The 18,220-nt window shown below is 39.9% G+C and overlaps 1 protein-coding gene and 1 pseudogene across 3 annotated transcripts in view; both read right to left on the bottom strand.

The window, feature by feature from the left end:
• The window catches only part of RPF2 (ribosome production factor 2 homolog), a 35,826-nt gene extending 19,291 nt beyond the window's left edge, over positions 1 to 16,535 (bottom strand). Inside the window, exons 1-6 of one of the 3 annotated variants that reach the window (XM_067702344.1) lie at positions 16,383 to 16,535; positions 14,268 to 14,400; positions 13,285 to 13,322; positions 7,952 to 7,991; positions 4,454 to 4,535; positions 3,709 to 3,785 (exon numbers count right to left, since the gene is read on the bottom strand). In XM_067702344.1, coding sequence (XP_067558445.1) covers positions 3,709 to 3,785; positions 4,454 to 4,535; positions 7,952 to 7,991; positions 13,285 to 13,322; positions 14,268 to 14,400; positions 16,383 to 16,405 — 393 coding nt within the window. In that variant the 5' untranslated portion in view covers positions 16,406 to 16,535. Of the gene's footprint in view, positions 1 to 3,708; positions 3,786 to 4,453; positions 4,536 to 7,951; positions 8,013 to 13,284; positions 13,323 to 14,267; positions 14,401 to 16,079; positions 16,346 to 16,382 lie in introns of those variants that run through there. The other 2 variants (XM_067702343.1, XM_067702345.1) reach the window with 2 other exon arrangements.
• LOC137204648 (ubiquitin-conjugating enzyme E2 D3 pseudogene) lies at positions 1,166 to 1,794 on the bottom strand (annotated as a pseudogene).
• Positions 16,536 to 18,220: the final 1,685 nt, after the last annotated feature.

Consider the following 18,220-nt stretch of genomic DNA (forward strand, 5'->3'; position numbering starts at 1 on the left):
TAGATGGGGGTTGCACCTGGAAAATAAATTTCTTAAACTCCATATACACATTTGAAAACTGCTGGGTCCCAAGTCCATCTATGAACCCCCGGGCTGCCAGTATCATGTGCAGCATACTAAAGCTACACTATCTGAATAGCTTATTAATTCTGCATAAATCAGGTCAATCAATGTGTCAACCTGTAACAGACTATACACTTTTAACTGAACATGGCAAAATATTCACTCTCTAGAACTTTACATCATCATTTGATGTCAAACAATGAAGCAAATCCCAACAGTATATACAAAAAACAGCTTTGCATTTACAAAAGATTGCTCCCATACTGATTAATCCAGGCAGCTAACTCATTGGTTTATGCAACTTCATTGAAGAAAAATAAATCAATTACTAGCAGAGCTATTAGTTGATCACTCATCCATTGACAACTTGCATCATTTATTCAGTGCTATATTAAACAGTGTACTGGAAGATAGATTAACTAATAGCTCCAAGCCTCCTAATAATTTAAATGAAAATTACAAAATGTTTGAGACCCTATTTTGGAATACAAAGGGTGTTTGACTTCCAATTTCCATTCTCTGTAAAACAGGTCATTCCTTTGTTGACATGCATAAAATACATCACATTTTCTGTCCTGCTGATGCTATAAATTCAATACCAATTTTCCAGCCACGTCAGTTACAAGCATAAAGTATATCATGTAACCTCAAATCTCTAACAGTGGAAGGCTTACACATGAATGGGTGCTGCTAGAATAATGCTGCTTCCTTTGATGTGATAACTCAGCATCCACCTCCCTCCCCCTCAGATGATTCTTCAGCATGTTAGAGCAGTGAGGAATGGTTTTAGTCTCATAACCAAGTTAGAGTGAAGACACTGGCCACATAATACACATGCTCCATTTTTTTAAAAATTCTGAATCTTGGGCAATTGTTCTCTTGTAACTACTTTACAGTTTCTAAAAGCAGTTATTGTCCAAAACTGGAAGGACTTAAGTCTTCACAGATGAGCATGTGAATGAATGGAGGGAGGTAAACAAAAAATAAAATTAAAGAAAATGAGTTCTGATACGGGAGCAGCCGGGTAAGAAAATCAAAAAAGGAACAGTAATTTAAAGTTTATTCCAGCTATAATGCAGGTTATTCTGACTTTAAGGTAGCATCACATGGCATACTTCTGAGTCTATTCCCGAGATATTCTGTTGTACTTATCTCTGTTTCATAGATCCGTGCAATCTCTGGCACTAGAGGGTCACGTGGGTTTGGATCACATAGCAGTGAACAAATGGATAAAAGAACTTTAGAAATAGTTAAAGCAGGAGAACACTGTGATCTTAGAATATCGAGACAAATGCTGCCATTACTGTTAATATTTGGATGATAAATTCTTGTTGTAAATGCAACCTTAGGTGGTTTGAAGGGGTAGTCTGTAGGAAAATGAACTGTCAAAAGGAATACACTGCCTTGATATGGGCTGTCATTAGGTCCCATAATTGTGGCTTGCCAATGAAACATATCATCCCCAACTGGACCTGCAAAACATTGTGCTGGAGGGTCACGGGCCAAATCACTAAGTTCCTTATTAATCCGTTTCAGCACCATCATCTGTGCTTTTCACCTGGCTCCTCACTATTTCGGTGTGTGCTCAAAGTTCCGGCCAAAACTCTTGATGATCCCGGCGGCTGGGAAGGACTGTCTCTTGGTCTCACACCAGCTCTGCCATACACAGGTGCAGAGGGACCAGGGCCTCCCTCAAGCTGCAGCCTCAGCCTCCTCCCTGCGCGGCAGCTGGTGCCTCCCTGACCCTACGGGGCTCAACGCGCACGACATAGCCATGAGATCTAGTACTCAATTTAAATGGTTCTTGTTAAGAATACGCCTGCCAAACGATACTGATTTTGTGGTTCAGTTTAGAAGCTGCACAGTGACGGGGTATTTCTTTGCTTTGGAAGGGAAGTGGAAAGAGCAGAGGGATTGGCATGCAGGCATCAGCCACTGCTCACACCCACTAACTGGTAACCATGCTAACAGCAGTGGTACTGCTCATCTCCAGGGATTCACACACAGCCCCAAAGACAACCTGTAATAAACTGTAATAAAATGATGGCATCCATAATAAAGTATCACAGTTTATACAGTTTTCAAAATACCTTTCAATATATTAAATTCACTGATAAGCATTTTCACATATATTATCTCGTTTGATGTTGTTATACCTGTTTAATACTTGATTGCAATTGTGGGTCAGGGAAGTAACTGAATGTCAGGTCACAAATGCTATCTAACTGACCAAGAAAGGCCTCAAACCCACGTGTTCTGCCTCCAAATCCAATCTCACTGCTCTGCCCTGTACCTGAGGAAGGTGGTATAGCTAACCAAGTAGGGATCTGGTAAGAGCCTTTTTTCAAACACACAGGAAACCTAGAAGGCATGTCCTCTTCTTAGGGGAGGCTGGGAAAAGGAGTGATTATTATATATTTGCTATAATTCTTTCAACTATACAAAGACCCACAGACTGAGAACAATTATGTAACTTTCCATTACAAACTTCAATATCCTTTCTTTCAAAGCCCTTCAGTCTTAATCTTCATTATACCATTTACTGTATGTATGACTCCAGGTCACCAGTGGAATTCCCCTGGGCCTCAGTCACCAAATCTATATAATAGGGAAAATAATTTCAGCCTTAGAGGGTAGCTAAGAGGTCTTAAGTGAAATAATGTATTTGATGGACTAGATTAAGCCAGGAGCAGAGGTCTGAGGGAGCAGAAGCCCAATTTGGATCCAGGAACTGCATTAGGACAGTTTTCTTGCCTTTCTGTTTCATAATTCCATTCAAACAAAGGAGACACAAAGATGCAAGTCCTCAAGGGGAAAAGTGAGCTAGCAATTTGGTTCCCAGCAGCCAAAATACTGTAGGATCAGCCAAAGCTTCCTAGGTTTAAAACAAGGCTCACTTTGAAAACTGTGGGGACTTCCCTGGTGGCGCAATGGTTAAGAATCCGCCTGCCAATTCACGGCATATGGGTTCGAGCCCTGGTCCGGGAGGATCCCACATGCCATGGAGCAACTAAGCCCGTGCACCACAACTACTGAGCCTGTGCTCTAGATCCTGCGAGCCACAACTACTGAGCCCACATGCCACAACTAATGAAGCTCACGCACCTAGAGCTCATGCTCCACAACAAGAGAAGCCACCGCAATGAGAAGCCGTGCACTGCAATGAAGAGCAGAACCCCTGCTCGCTGCAATTAGAGAAAGCCTGTGTGCAGCAATGAAGACCCAACATGGCCATAAATAAATAAATAAATACAATTAAGAAGGAAGGAAGGAAGGAGGAAAGGAAGGAAGGAAGGAAGGAAGGAAGGAAGGAAGGAAGGAAGAAAAAGAAAATTGTGGTATTTCTGAGGTTACATAAAATGGGTGCTGTGATAATTCAGAGGGAGAGGAGAGCATCTCAACTATGGGCCTAGACAAGAAGTTAGTAATGACTCTAAGTCTAACTGCCTATATATGTGTTATATGCTGTAAACATCTCCCTCTTTTTAAAGGTAAAATGAAATTGTGCTTTTTAGTTTAGAGCACACTAGAATAAAACCAAAGTTCTTTCTTATTTAAGTCTGTATCTTTACTCTTCACCACAAGATGTCACTATTGCCCAAGAGCAACGTTATAAAATACTTATTTTTATGATCAGTATCTTACCTTAATATCTTTAAGGGAGACAAACTTCTCGATACCTACTTCAATCATATCCAGCACATGGTAGTCATACATACGACCTAGAAGGAAAATACATTTTCTTTTAACCATTTATTTTTTCCCAAACAGCTGCCTTATATTTACCTACTTATCTGCGTGTTCAAAATGTCCTAATAGCTGCCTCTTTTCTTTCTCCTTAAACCTCCCAAACATGTTTCTTCTTTCTTAAATTTTCAACTCTACCTAGAATGTACTGTTGCAACTTTGGACCTGGAAAGGATCTTAAAAGATCACTTAGCCAAACTCCCTTACTTTACAGAAGAGTAAATAAAGGCCCACAGAGGGTAAAGGGCTTTACCTAAGCCAGTGAGCATGTCAGCCCAAGCCTCAATACACAATACAGGGCAAGGGTTTATTTTCAAATGTATTCATTATACAGGTATTTATTAGGGAAGGGTTAATTTGTGTGTGTGAGTATGCTACTTCTTTTTTTCTAACTCTAATACTGATTTAGGATATATGTTTTATATTTGAAAAACTTCCACAACTTGAGGTAGGGTGATATTTACATGCCCCTTCTTTACCTGAAGACTGGTAAGTAAAAATAAATTTTATTCACACTCACAAGGAAAATAAAAAACTAGTTTAGTGCTAATTGGCTACTCCTGAATCCTCAATACCATCAATTAATCTGAGTCACAGAACTGACTCTATAAAATAAAAGTATTAAAAAGTAAATGATATTTACCTATTACTAGATTATTTGGCCGCTTCTTATTATGGGAGCCAAACATGAATAAAGAACAATCTGACTTCTTTGAAAAAAATTCCTGTAAAACCAAAGAAATCTCCTTCAATCAATGCATAAATATAAGAACCTTAAGAATTGTACCTCTTTGAAATAAAAGGTATCCAAATTGTATTTTTAGTTTATTTTAGGAAGAGGTAAAACTGTCATTATATGCAGATGACACAATACTATATATAGAAAACCCTGAAGATTCCACACAAAAACTACTAGAACTGATCAACATAAATAAAACAAAAAGACAACCTACGGACTTCGAGAAAATATTTGCAAACAATGAGACTGACAAGGGCTTAATTTCCAAAACATGCAAACAGCTCATGCAAGTCAATAACAAAAAAACCAACCTGATCAAACAATGGGCAGAAGGCCTAAATAGACATTTCTCCAAAGAAGACATACAAATGGCCAAGAGGCACATGAGAAGATGCTCAACATCACTAACTATTAGAGAAACGCAAATTAAAACTACAATGAGATACCACCTCACATCAGTCCGAATGGCCATCATTAAAAAGTCTACAAGTGGGCTTCCCTGGTGGCGCAGTGGTTGAGAGTCTGCCTGCCGATGCAGGGGACACGGGTTCGTGCCCCGGTCGGGGAAGATCCCACATGCCGCGGAGCAGCTCGTCCCGTGAGCCATGGCCGCTAAGCCTGTGCGTCCGGAGCCTGTGCTCCGCAATGGGAGAGGCCACAACAGTGAGAGGCCCGCGTACCGCAAAAAAAAAAAAAAAAAAAAAAAAAGTCTACAAGTAACAAATGCTGGAGAGGGTGTGGAGAAAAGGGAACCCTCTTACCTACACTGTTGGTGGGAATCTAAGTTAGTGCAGCCACTATGGAAAACAGTATGGAGGTTTCTTAAAAAATAAAAATAGGGTTGCCATATGAACCAGCAATCCCACTCCTGGGCATATACCCAGACAAAACTATAATTCAAATGCACCCCAATGTTCACTGCAGCCCTGTTTACAATAGCCAAGACATGGAAGCAACTTAAAGGTCCATCAACAGATGAATGAATAAAAAAGATGTGAGGGCTCCCCTGGTGGCGCAGTGGTTGAGAGTCCACCTGCCAATGCAGGGGACACAGGTTCGTGCCCCGGTCCGGGAAGATCCCACATGCCGCGGAGCGGCTGGGCCCGTGAGCCATGGCCGCTGAGCCTGCACATCCGGAGCCTGTACTCCGCAACGGGAGAGGCCACAACAGTGAGAGGCCCGCATACCGCAAAAAAAAAGAAAAAAAAAAAATTGACTTCTATTACAGATTTGAGAGGGATGGAAACACAATTACGGGGTTTCAATCCTGGACAGCTCCTTCTACACTAGTGCCTATACTTTATATCCTACATACTTTGATTCGGTTTATTGAGATTCCCAATCTTAGCACAAAAATTAGATTGAACGTGTTCTTGTCTAGTTCTAGCATAGTTGGAAAAGCTTCCTAAATTAATGACAAAAATGTTAAAGAACATTTGAAGCAACCACGGTCCTCAACTTTTCTTTATTGAGTGCAAGACCCCCTGAGGTATGGGCCCCTCGTTTGGTTATCATTCATTCCAGTGTTTAAGCAGAAGCAAATAGGAACAAACAACTACCTACTTGCCTATCCACTCCCTATGTAGAGGATACAGAGTCAGAAAGTCCAAGAATTCTGGCTTTGCCATTTGCTATGGGATCTGGTCAGCCTTTCTGAGAATTAGTTTTATCATGTGTAAATCAAAGACAATAACACTTCCTGAAAAAATCTGCAAGGGCCACGTGACACGTCATATGGGAAAGCAACTTACACTGTGTCTGGCACAAAGCAGGTGTTCAGAAATGTTTTATAAATGTCCAAATCAATGAAAATCCTTTCTTAAAAAATTTTTTTTTTACATTCTCATGTTAACAGCCCAAAGCTTTCCATAAACTACCTTTCACATATATATAGTACTCATCTGTCATCCTTCTCCATAAAGTCCGCTTTTTGTTAAAATTCTACAGCAAGAGTAGACAAATTATCTTCAAAAGACTAGACAGTATATATTTTAGACTTTTTATATGGTGTAAAAAAAAAAAACTTTAAAAATGTAAAAACCATTCTTAGCTTGTGGTCCTCACAGAAACAGGGATTTAGCCCACAGGAGGTATATTTGCTAACTCTTATGCTAAAGCACAGTTCCAAGATTACAGCCTAAGAAATGTGCTATTGGGGGATGGGCAGTCAGGAGGAGGAATTCAACCAAATTTCCAACATGATCACTGTTTCCACAGTCATTTTGAGCTCTAGTGGTCTGAGATTTATTACAGCCAATGAAATATCTCCTGTCTCTGGAAGTGGGAGATCAAAGAGAGGAAATGCCACAATTTTAAGTATAAGAAAAGCTGTCATATTGACACTGGATTGAAAAAAAAGTACAGAATGCTACAGATTCTACAACATAACACTTCTACAAAGTGGTCACTCAACTGAAAGCACCATGGTGTCACAAAACAAAATCAGCCCTGGATAAGTCACGTGTAGAAGAGAGAGATTTCTGGGTTAGACCCTCCATTTTTACTTTCATGATCTCTTCAAAAATGACGGTGAAAAAAAAAAAAAAAAAAAAGACGGTGAAAAACCCAAGACTATGATAAAAGCAATTTTATTAAAAAAAACTATTTATTCTGACAATATTTTCTTAATATAATTTTCACTGCAGTTAGTTGCCAAATTAGGATAAGATGCTCAATTTCAGTTTTCTAATTAGTTATTGAGATTCTTTTCAAACATTTTTTCTTTTAAATTCACTAACTAAAAGAACAAGCAAATGGCGGTCCTGTCAAGAGAACATAATCACGTTCTGATTTTTTTTAAGTCAACTTAAATAGTTTAATCCACGTATTCCCTTAAGATTTTCTTTAGTAAGAAACTAATATCATCACATACTCAAAGTCCACTCATCATTCTCCATTTATTATATACCACCTTTTATCTTCTGATTTCATTCACTAGACTTTTTCATTTAGTTTTGATTGCCAATACACTCAAACGGGAATTTGATTAACTCTAGTAAAGCAACTGACAATTGTTAGTAATCATTTGGGTAGTGTTTCTTGTTCTAAAAACACAAAAAAAGAAAAGTAAAATTTTTTTAAATCAAACTTGCTCTATAAAAAGATCCATAACAAGCTTCCTTTTGACAATCCATTAATTATGCACTTAAAAGGTAATTCAAGTTTTAAAAATTCTATCAATATACTTGCAAGCAGTGAATACGTAACATTCAGTGAAATGTAAGCTCTACAGTCATCTTTTTGAAAGTATAAAAGTCTTATTTCCCCTGCATTCTGCATTAAAATTCCCTCACATAGGATGATTTCTAATTCAAAATCATAAATTAGGAGTACTATTAAATTAAATGAATTAGTTTGAATAATCACTTATATGCCTTCTTAAATCAGAAAGATTCTACTTACCAATGATGTCTGATCCTCAAACGGTCTTGTAATATTTTTCCTAATATTAAAAAAAGTAACCCTAATTTTAATAATTCATCCATAACAATAAATATTAAGATAATTTTATATTCAGATGATCAAAAAAAAGAAGTTAGAAGAATATTTATTCATTCAAATATTTATTTAGTGCCTATTATGTGCCAGGCACTGTTCTAGGAGCTAGGGATACCATAATACCATGTCAAACAAGATCCTTGCTTTCACGGAGCTTACATTTTAGAGGAAAAATGAACAATTTCAAAAAGTAATATCTGTTGTGACAAAAATAAAACAGGGCACTGTGTTAGTGTGAAGAATGGAAAATGATTATTTGAGCTGAGACCTGATAAATGAGGAGTTAGCCATGGAAAAGTTTTGAGGTTAAGAGTATTCCAGGAAAAGGAAACAGAATAAGAAAAGATTCTGAGATGGAAACAAGCTTAGACTATTCAAGAAACAGACGACAAATGTCACTGGAGCTTAGTGAACAAAGGGTTAACGGTGGGGTACGAGGTCAAAGATGTAGACTCGGCCCAGAATATGTAGAGCCTTGTTGGTCAAGGTAAGGAATGTAAGTTATTAAAAGAGTAACAGGAAGCACTGGAGGGTTTTAGGCAAGACAGTGATATGATTGGATTCAAGTGTTCTTTTTTTTTTTTTTTTAATTTACTTATTTTATTTATTTATTTTTGGCTGCGTTGGGTCTTTGTTGCTTTCCCCAGGCTTTCTCTAGTTGCGGTGAGCGGGGGCTACTCTTCGTTGTAGTGCGCGGGCTTCTCATTGCGGTGGCTTTTCTTGTTGCAGAGCACGGGCTCTAGGTGTGCAGGCTTCAGTAGCTCTGGAGCGTGGGCTCAGTAGTTGTGGCTCACGGGCTCCAGAGTGCAGGCTCAGTAGCTGTGGCATACGGGCCCAGCTGCTCTGTGGCATGTGGGATCCTCCCGGACCAGGGCTCGAACCCATGTCCCCTGCATTGGCAGGCGTATTCTTAACCACGGTGCCACCAGGGAAGCCCCAAATGTTCTTTTTTTTTTGCGGTACACAGGCCTCTCACTGTTGTGGCCTCTCCCACTGCGGAGCACAGGCTCCGGACGCCCAGGCTCAGTGGCCATGGCTCACGGGCCCAGCCGCTCTGCGGCATGTGGGATCTTCCCAGACCGGGGCACGAACCCGTATCCCCTGCATCAGCAGGCGGACTCTCAACAACTGCGCCACCAGGGAAGCCCCAAATGTTCTTTTTAAAGGACTGCTCTGTCTGCTATGTAAGGATGGAATGTACCACAGCAAGAGTGAAGGGGTTAGTTAAGGAGCTATCACAGTAATCCAGGAGAGAAAGAAAAAAATGGTGGGTTGGACCAGGAATAGTAGTAGTGAAGATGGAGAAACAGTGGGTAGAGAAACGCAGAATGCTATCTTTCATGCAAAAGGGAGAAAAATAAGATTATGTATTTTTATTTGCTTAAATATGCATAAAGAAATTCTGTTAAGACATACAAGAAACTAATGATAGTGGCTGTTCTGGGAAGAGTGTGTGTTTATATTTTCACTGTATATTTTTGGATTTTTAGTCATGTAAGTAAAGTATAAAACAGTTCATAATTTTTATGAATTTAAAGAGAAATAAAATCATATACACATGATCTCAATTTTGTTCAAAGAAAAAGATATATAGATATAAAACTGCATGAGGAGAAAATATACATAGTGCTTATCTATGGGTGATTATTTACTCTTATCCCAATTATCTAAGATAAATATATATTACTTTTTTAATCAGTAAAAACAAAAAACGTATTTAAAAAAATGATGCAACACAAACAAATCAGGAAAAATTACTGCAGCATTTATGATTAACAGCTAACGGCAATTCACAAATAGGCAAATATGACCTGTTGGAAACAGGGAAAATGCAAGTTTAAACAAAATGTCATTTTCACTTCTTAATTTTAAAAAACAAACCGAAAGTAGGTAGTGACCCATGAAACTCATACATTTTACTCTGCCAAACTTCTCAAAAAGCACTACTGTTAATATGCTAGATTGGGCATGAAGCTATACCCAGTAATCTCACGTCTAGAAATCTCATGTAGGAACCAATACAAAAGAAGAACTCATTTGTGTAAAAATGGCCATTTTAGCATTATTTATAAGAACAACAACAACAAAAAAGAAAATCAAAATTTCCACAAGTTAAGGAACAGTTAAGTAAATTTTAGTATAACCATTTAATAGGCATTATACTAGCATTAAAAATAATATCTAAAGGACACCTATCAGTAGAAAAATGCTTACAAGACAAATGAAAAAGGCACAAAAGAATTGTCAGAATAATGAAACTGTTTCTGTACCATGACTGCAGTGGCAGACACAACTCAATGTATTTGTCAAAACCCATGAAAGTATACACCACAAACAGTAAATTTTACATACATAAATTAAAAAAACCACCGGGGGCTTCCCTGGTGGTGCAGTGGTTGAGAGTCCGCCTGCAGATGCAGGGGACGCGGGTTCGTGCCCCGGTCCGGGAGGATCCTGCGTGCCGCGGAGCGGCTGGGCCTGTGAGCCATGGCTACTGGGCCTGCGTGTCCGGAGCCTGTGCTCCGCAACGAGAGAGGCCGCAGCGGTGGGAGGCCCTCGTACCGCAAAAAAAAAAAAAAAAACACCAGGAAGTGATAGAAAACCCAAAATAGAATACAGACTGTAATAAATGACCTTAACTATAGTATAAATGAATAACACAATCACACTGAAGGGGCAAAAATAACCTAACCTGACTTACACTGGAAAACAATATTTTTACTGCATATTGTGATGTTAAAGACAAAAAGAACTGCACATAAATTCCATACTCTAGTTAGTAAAATTGTTTCTTATAAGGTTAGAAATTCTGAAACTACTAGAATTACACAAATAAGTAAATATAACATAACAAAAACAAGGTTTCATACTGTCAGAAGATAGAAGATACAAAGAAGAAAAGGAGAAAGGCTGGAATGAAGTCTCTGGTATTCGACTGGAATTGGAAGCACTAGTATGCACTCATGAATTTTTAGGAAGTATCAGTATCAACTCAGGGTTTTTTAATATATAAATAAATATAAACAAATACAGACATGCATACATGCATAGGTTAATGTACATAATATTTATTTTCAAGCTGTGTCTGCTGAGAGGACCTAGAGACAATGACACTCCAGTAGCAACTGAGCATAGATCTGTTTCTAAATTATCAGTCTCCAATATATGGAACCAGGGCTGATTCCAAGGCTGCGGCAATGAAAACTACAAGATGAACCCAGAGCATCTTGTGGTGCCAGAAAGGAAGTGCTCAAACACAGGGGGCACTTTGAAAAGCCAACCTGACAGAGATCCCAATGGCCAAATGGAGAACAATTTATGCAACAAAATAAATCATGACAGGACTTCCCGGGTGGCACAGTGGTTAAGAATCTGCCTGCCAATGCAGGGGACAAGGGTCGGAGCCCTGGTACGGGAAGATCCCACATGCTGCGGAGCAACTAAGCCCATGTGCCACAACTACTGAGCCTGCGTGCCACAACTACTGAAGCCCACAAGCCTAGAGCCCCTGCTCCGCAACAAAGACAAGCACCGCAATGAGAAGCCCGCGCACCGCAACAAAGGGTAGCCCCTGCTCGCCACAACTAGTGAAAGCCCGCGTGCAGCAACGAAGACCAAACACAGCCAAAAATTAAATAAATAAATAAATCATGACAGCACTGGATTATAACCCCAAAGAACATAATAAATATCTGTAAGTCCACACTGACATAAATAAGTAATTAAACAAATGGAGGAAAAGGGACAGATTTTCCTTACAGAATTCCAATTAATAAACGCAGAGGGAATGAGAGAAATCGAAAACCACTACTAGAACACCACAGTAATCACTGTTGTAGACAAGATCCACTGATGAATGCTAAAATGAATACACAAAAGTTTGAGGAGAAATAGGATTATTTGCATAGTCTCTAAGTATCTCCTCTAAACGTTTGTTAATCACAAAGGGGAAAATAGAAACTTTATAGTGGAGAAACCCAGCAGACACCACTTTAACCAAGGTTAACAACAATAGCAATAAGACATCATGTACTCCCTGGTATGATTTATTGAAAAAGGCACATCACTTTTGTGGTATTCCTGCCCATAATGCATAATCTCAATCCACTCATGAGAAACTTAAGACAAGTGCAAACTGAAGGATATTTTACAAAATAACTGACGAATACTCATCAAATTTTCAAGGTCATCAAAGACAAGGAAAGATTGAGGAACTGTAACAAACTGGAGGAGACTAAGGAGACACGACAACTGAACACAATGTGGGATCCTGGAAGAGAAAAAGGATATTAATGAAAAAACTGGGGCTTCCCTGGTGGCGCGGTGGTTAAGAATCCGTCTGCCAATGCAGGGTACATGGGTTTGAGCCCTGGTCCGGAAAGATCCCACATGCCACGGAGCAACTAAGCCCGTGCGCCACAACTACTGAGCCTGTGCTCTAGAGCCCGTGAGCCACAACTACTGAGCCTGCATGCCGCAACTACTGAAACCCATGCGCCTAGAGCCCGTGCTCCACAGTGAGAGAAGCCACCGTAATAAGAAGCCCACGCACTGCAACGAAGGGTAGCCCCTGCTCACTGCAACTAGAGAAAGCCCGTGCGCAGCAACAAAGACCCAACACAAACAAAAATAAATAAATATATAAAAAAAGAGAAAGGAAAAACTGGTGTAAACCAAATCAAGCCTATGATTTAATTAACATTACTGTACCAATGTCCATTTCTTACTTTTGATAACTGTATTATGGTTATGGAAGTTATAACATTAAGAGATGCTGGGAGAGGGTATATGGGAACTCTACTATTTTTGTAACTTTTCTGTAAGTCTATTACTATTTAAAAATAATACATAATGCTATGATTACAACTCTGAAAGAATATTCAGTACAAATGAAAACACAGACAGGAAACAAACAAATTTTAAATACTCATAGCAGGACTTCCTTGGTGGTTCAGCAGTTAAGACTCCGTGCTCCCAATGCAGGGGGTCGGGGTTCGATCCCTAGTCAGGGAACTAGATCCCGCACGCCGCAACCAAAGACCCAGCGCAGCCAAATAAATAAATATTTTAAAATAAATAAATTAAATAAAAATAAAATACTCATAGCTATATATGTAAGGAACTGTAGTATTTTTTAACCAAAATATTTTTCTAAATCTCCCATAAAGTGGTTGGTTGTTACTTTTATAATGAAACAATATAATTTAATAAGTGAAATAAAAGAAATCATGACTTACTTTTTATACAGAACTCCATATGGTTTCTTCAGTGCATACTGTAAAACATAATTTATAGCTTTCAAAACAAAGCACATTCTGAAAAGCAGAGGTAAAAATCAAGCATGATAACAGTCATTATACAAGATTATCCTGGTCCCTGAATCCTATTCTGCTATCTTCTGCATGGCTCCCTTTTGATCACTTATAACGTGCAACACGAGCTTAGTATTCTTAGCTGGGACTTTCGTAATTAAAAATTTCTATGCCCTTTCAATATTCTATCCAATTTAAATGATTCCCTTCATTTCCTTAAATTCTAGCTTCATCTAGCCCACTCTTCTTTAGCCATCCCCAATTCTACAGTTCCCCAAATGCATCATGCTCATTCACATGCCCTTTTGCACAAGCTTTTTCCTCAGCCTTGGAAGCCCTTCTCTTCCGCTTCCTTTTCTCCTTCTTGTTCCAACTCCTCCTTCAAAATGATGCTTAAGTGTCGTCTCTAGGAAGCCCATCCTGTGTGTGGCAACCCCCGTGGGATTTTAACTCAGCCTCCCATCCTATCCTGTGTGTACCTCCAACACAGCACTTCATTCACAATGCTGTTAACTTTTACTTGTCTGTCTTCCTCACTAAGCTCACTGAAAGGAAAGACTATGTCTTACGTAACTATTAATCCCTAGCACCTAGCACAGTAGTTGGTATTGTTGAAAGAATAGATAGTAATATGCACTTACCTCGTTTTACAAATTAGATATGTTCCTGAAATGTGAGTAAATCAAATGCTAGTAATTGAAATTAGGTGAAATTTACTAAGGGAACTAGCTGCTGTAAGGAAAACCAGTAGTCAGTGCCTTGGTGAGACGTTAGCTTTTCTCTAAGGCTAGCATTTCTTAAAGCAAGCCAAACTTATCTATGTATTTCTCAGGCAGTCCAACTAGTATGCTAAAAATTTCCTAAAATGATTTCAACACCATTTAAAAAGTAAGTATATATATACGTACCACATCTCTAAGTACTTGTGTCACTGTTGAACTTGCATTGCCCCCTTTAATCAGCATAGCATTTTTAATATTTTCACTGAGTTTCGGTTCTCTTTTCTCAAGGAATCTCTTGGCTCTTTTTGTTTTGGGCTTTCTATTCGGAAAAATCACAATTCATAACAACTTAAAACATGTTCCTCATATTACAAAACCATGACTTATGTGCAAATTCTTAAAAATCAACAGAGACATTACATGACATTTATCAGTTACGATTCCACCACTAAACAAAATCTCACTTTTTAGGGGAATATTAGTAAAAGATATTCAGCTCTTACTGTTAAGTAAGTTAATTTTATTAGATATGGTCTTTAAAAAGATTCCCATTTTTATATTCCCAGCATTCTTTTATTACTGTTTTCTAAACCTTTTATTTAAAAAAAGAGATAGAACTTCCCTGGTGGCACAGTGGTTAAGAATCTGCCTGCCAATGCAGGGGACACGGGTAAGAGCCCTGGTCCGGGAAGATCCCACATGCCGCGGAGCAACTAAGCCCGTGCGCCACAACTCCTGAGCATGCGTTCTAGAGCCCACGAGCCACAACTACTGAGCCTGCGTGCCACAACTACTGAAGCCTGCACACCTAGAGCCTGTGCTCTGCAACTAAGAGAAGCCACTGCAACGAGAAGCCCGCGCACTGCAACGAAGAGTAGCCCCCGCTCGCCACAACTAGAGAAAGCCTGCACGCAGCAACGAAGACCCAATGCAGCCAAAAAATTAAAAAATAAATACAAAAGGCATTAAAAAAAAAACTAACCTAGACCAATCACTCTGCAAGATATGAAGGGAAAACAAATCCATTATTCTGATTGTATGATGTTACAGCAGGAGTAGAATGTTTTTATACACTCTGTTCACCTCTGCTTACACTACAGTGAGAATCTTGATTTTCCAACAGTTCTCTGCCATCTACTGAAATAATTCCTCTTCTCTTAAATAACTATGACCCTCCCTCCTTCCAGTCCCACGGACACTTTGTGAAGTAAAAGCAAAACAGAATATGCACAAACTTACTTTACCATGCAGACTTTAAAAATTCACGAGATAAAATGTCAAGCACATTTAAAGCTTCTAATCATTTACTGGTTGATAAAGATACACAGTACTTTTTAAGTCAAACCAGGAGAGATTTAGTGTGTCTATAACCCAATAAAAGTGCTATATGTTCTATATTCCATGTGCTTTATTACTTCTGACTAACCAGCAACTAATGCAAATAACACCTTGTACGTTTTATTAGCTGTTTGTCCCACAATGAGACAGTAAACTAGTCTTACTCATTTTTGCGGTCCCCGCACCTGCAGAGGAATATGCAGCACATGTGCAAAAATCGCTGATTTAATGACCAAAAGAATAATTTGTCCTTTTGATTACATGTTAACCCAGGTAAAACGCAAGAAACCCATAACAAATAACAGCAGAACTATTTATGAGATCGATAAACATTTGCTGGACTAATATAAAGCAGACATTACCCAAGGATAACTCAGAAAAGTGTACAAGTTTGGGAAAAAGAAAAAAAGCTAATGAGCATCTCTACGTGCTGCCGCAAAGCCTTTACATATATTCTCGCAAATATTCCTCACAGTTCTATGAAGTACGACTATTATGAACGCTATTTTACAGAGTAAACTGAGACTTAGGGGGACTAAATGTCCCAGTCGCATAGCTTTACGTGGACGGGCCCGGACTGTCACCTAAATCTGTCACATTCCCAGGCCTGTGCTCAGAGCACCTCACTCAGGTGTTCTGTGCCCAGAACACCTCTCTCACCTTCCTCTCACTTCTGCGGAAGCCGAGACACTTCTTATTGTCTAGGATAAAAGCGGCCAACGCCTCGGTGCCACCTCCACGCCGCGGCTCCCACACACGGCCTTCCCTGCTCTCCGTCTCCCCGCAGGCCGTCCCAACAGACGGAAACCCAAACCAGTGGATACATCCGCACGGAGTCGCAACGGGTGTGAAGAAGGAGCGTGGGCGGCCAGGAGAAACGGGAGGCAGAGGCGCTACTCCTCCGTCCCGCTACAGAGGCCCTTCTCCCCAACGTTACCCGGGGAAAGAACCCACTGCACTTACACAACTCGATCCAAAGCGTCCATGCTACCGCAGCGCCCACGTGGCGCACGCACGTGTACCGCAGGGTTACAGGAGATACGGCAGCACAACGACCGAGGAGGAACCGGAACTTGGGCGTGACGTCACTTCCTGGCACCGCCGCCGACGTGGAGGCTTGGAGGCGCTGGGGGCCGTTTGCGATGAAATAGCGCTCTGTTTCCTTGGTTACCGGTGTTTGTCTTGGCTCTTTTCCGGAAATCAACAGGCTCCTCTTGGAGCTTGATGTACACACCTGTGTGTGATAGACCAGGGTTCTCGGCCTTCCCCAATCAATAGAAATTGGTAAGAGGCCAGCCAAGAAATTCAGACAAGGCTTTTGGGGGGCTTCTGTGGCTGCAGGAAGGAGCAAAACCAAGTAACAGGTTCCCTTGCTAGTTCCCGAAGGTAGGGGGTGGGGCGCAGGTGAGCTGGTTCCTTATATGGGGTGAGGGTAGGGTGTGTCCAGGGGTGGGCTGGAGGGGTAGCTTAGGTGGTTTGCTCATGCATTTGGTGGTGCTGGTTGCAGGGGGCATGCGCAGTACCCTGCTTTTACTCCCTTTGCACCCAGCTCTGCAGAAGTGGCAATGGGGTTTTTCTGATCTTTTTGTTTCTTGCCCATAATTTGCCCCAACTGTGCATGCACATATTTTTAGTCTCTTATAGTTTTTTTGTATTTTGTTACTCCAGGAGACGTTTGTTCAGGTGCAAGCATTGCAGCTCTGCAGGAAATGGTCCCAGGTCCCAGCCTGTCTCATGTGTATACCTGGACTCAGATATTCAGGGACCAGGTGTTATTCATCTGGGAATCCTCCAGGATGCTAGAAAGGTTGGTGGCATGGTAGGTATTCATAGTCACTAAAATTATCAATGTGAAATATGCACTGTTGACAAAACTGTGAGATCAGTGAGGCAGAGTTTATAAACAGAGTTTATAACTGCCACAGTGCCTGGCACATAAAATGTATGCAGAAAATAACACTTCTGATTGTTATTTTCCCCCCAATGTTTAAGTTGTCGTATACGTCACATGCCATAAATTACCCCATAAAGTGTACAATTTCTTGGTTTTTAGTATATTCACAAAGATGTACATCCATCACCACTATCTAATTCCAAAACATTTTTATCACCCTCTCATAACCCAGTAGCACTCTCCACTTTCCACCCTTGTCAACCCCTGGCAACCACTAACCTATGTCTCCGTAGATTTGACTATTGAGAACATACCATATTAATGGATTCATACAATATGTGGCCTTTTGCATCTGGCTTATTTCACTTACTATGTTCATAAGTGTCCATGTTTAAGGTTCACATGTGTTGTAACATGTATCAGTACTTCTTTCTTAGTACATTAATTTCTTTACTTAGGACTGAATAATAGTCCATTCTATGGATATACCATGTTTGTTTATCCATTCAAAAATTTATGAACATTTGTGTTTCCACTTTTATACTATTATGCATTATGCTGCTTTGAACATTTATGTACAAGTTTTTGTGTAGACTTTTGTTTTCAGTTCTCTAGGAGTAGAACTGCATGTGGTAATTCTATGTTTGACATTTTGAGGAACTGCCAAACTATTTTCTGTCTGCACCATTTTACATTTTCATTAGCAATGTAAGAGGGTTTGGAACTGGTTTTTCTATTGGTGCTGTAACAAATTACCACAAATTTACTGTCATAACACAAATGTATTATGTTAGTGTTCTAGAAGCCCGAAGCCTAAAATTAGTTTTACACGTCTAAAATTAAGTTGTCACTAGGGGTACATTCCCCCAGAAGCTCCAGGGAGACTGTTTCTTTGCCTTTCCAGTTT

This window comes from Pseudorca crassidens, chromosome 13 (genome assembly GCF_039906515.1).
Source record: "Pseudorca crassidens isolate mPseCra1 chromosome 13, mPseCra1.hap1, whole genome shotgun sequence".
Taxonomy (NCBI): domain Eukaryota; kingdom Metazoa; phylum Chordata; class Mammalia; order Artiodactyla; family Delphinidae; genus Pseudorca; species Pseudorca crassidens.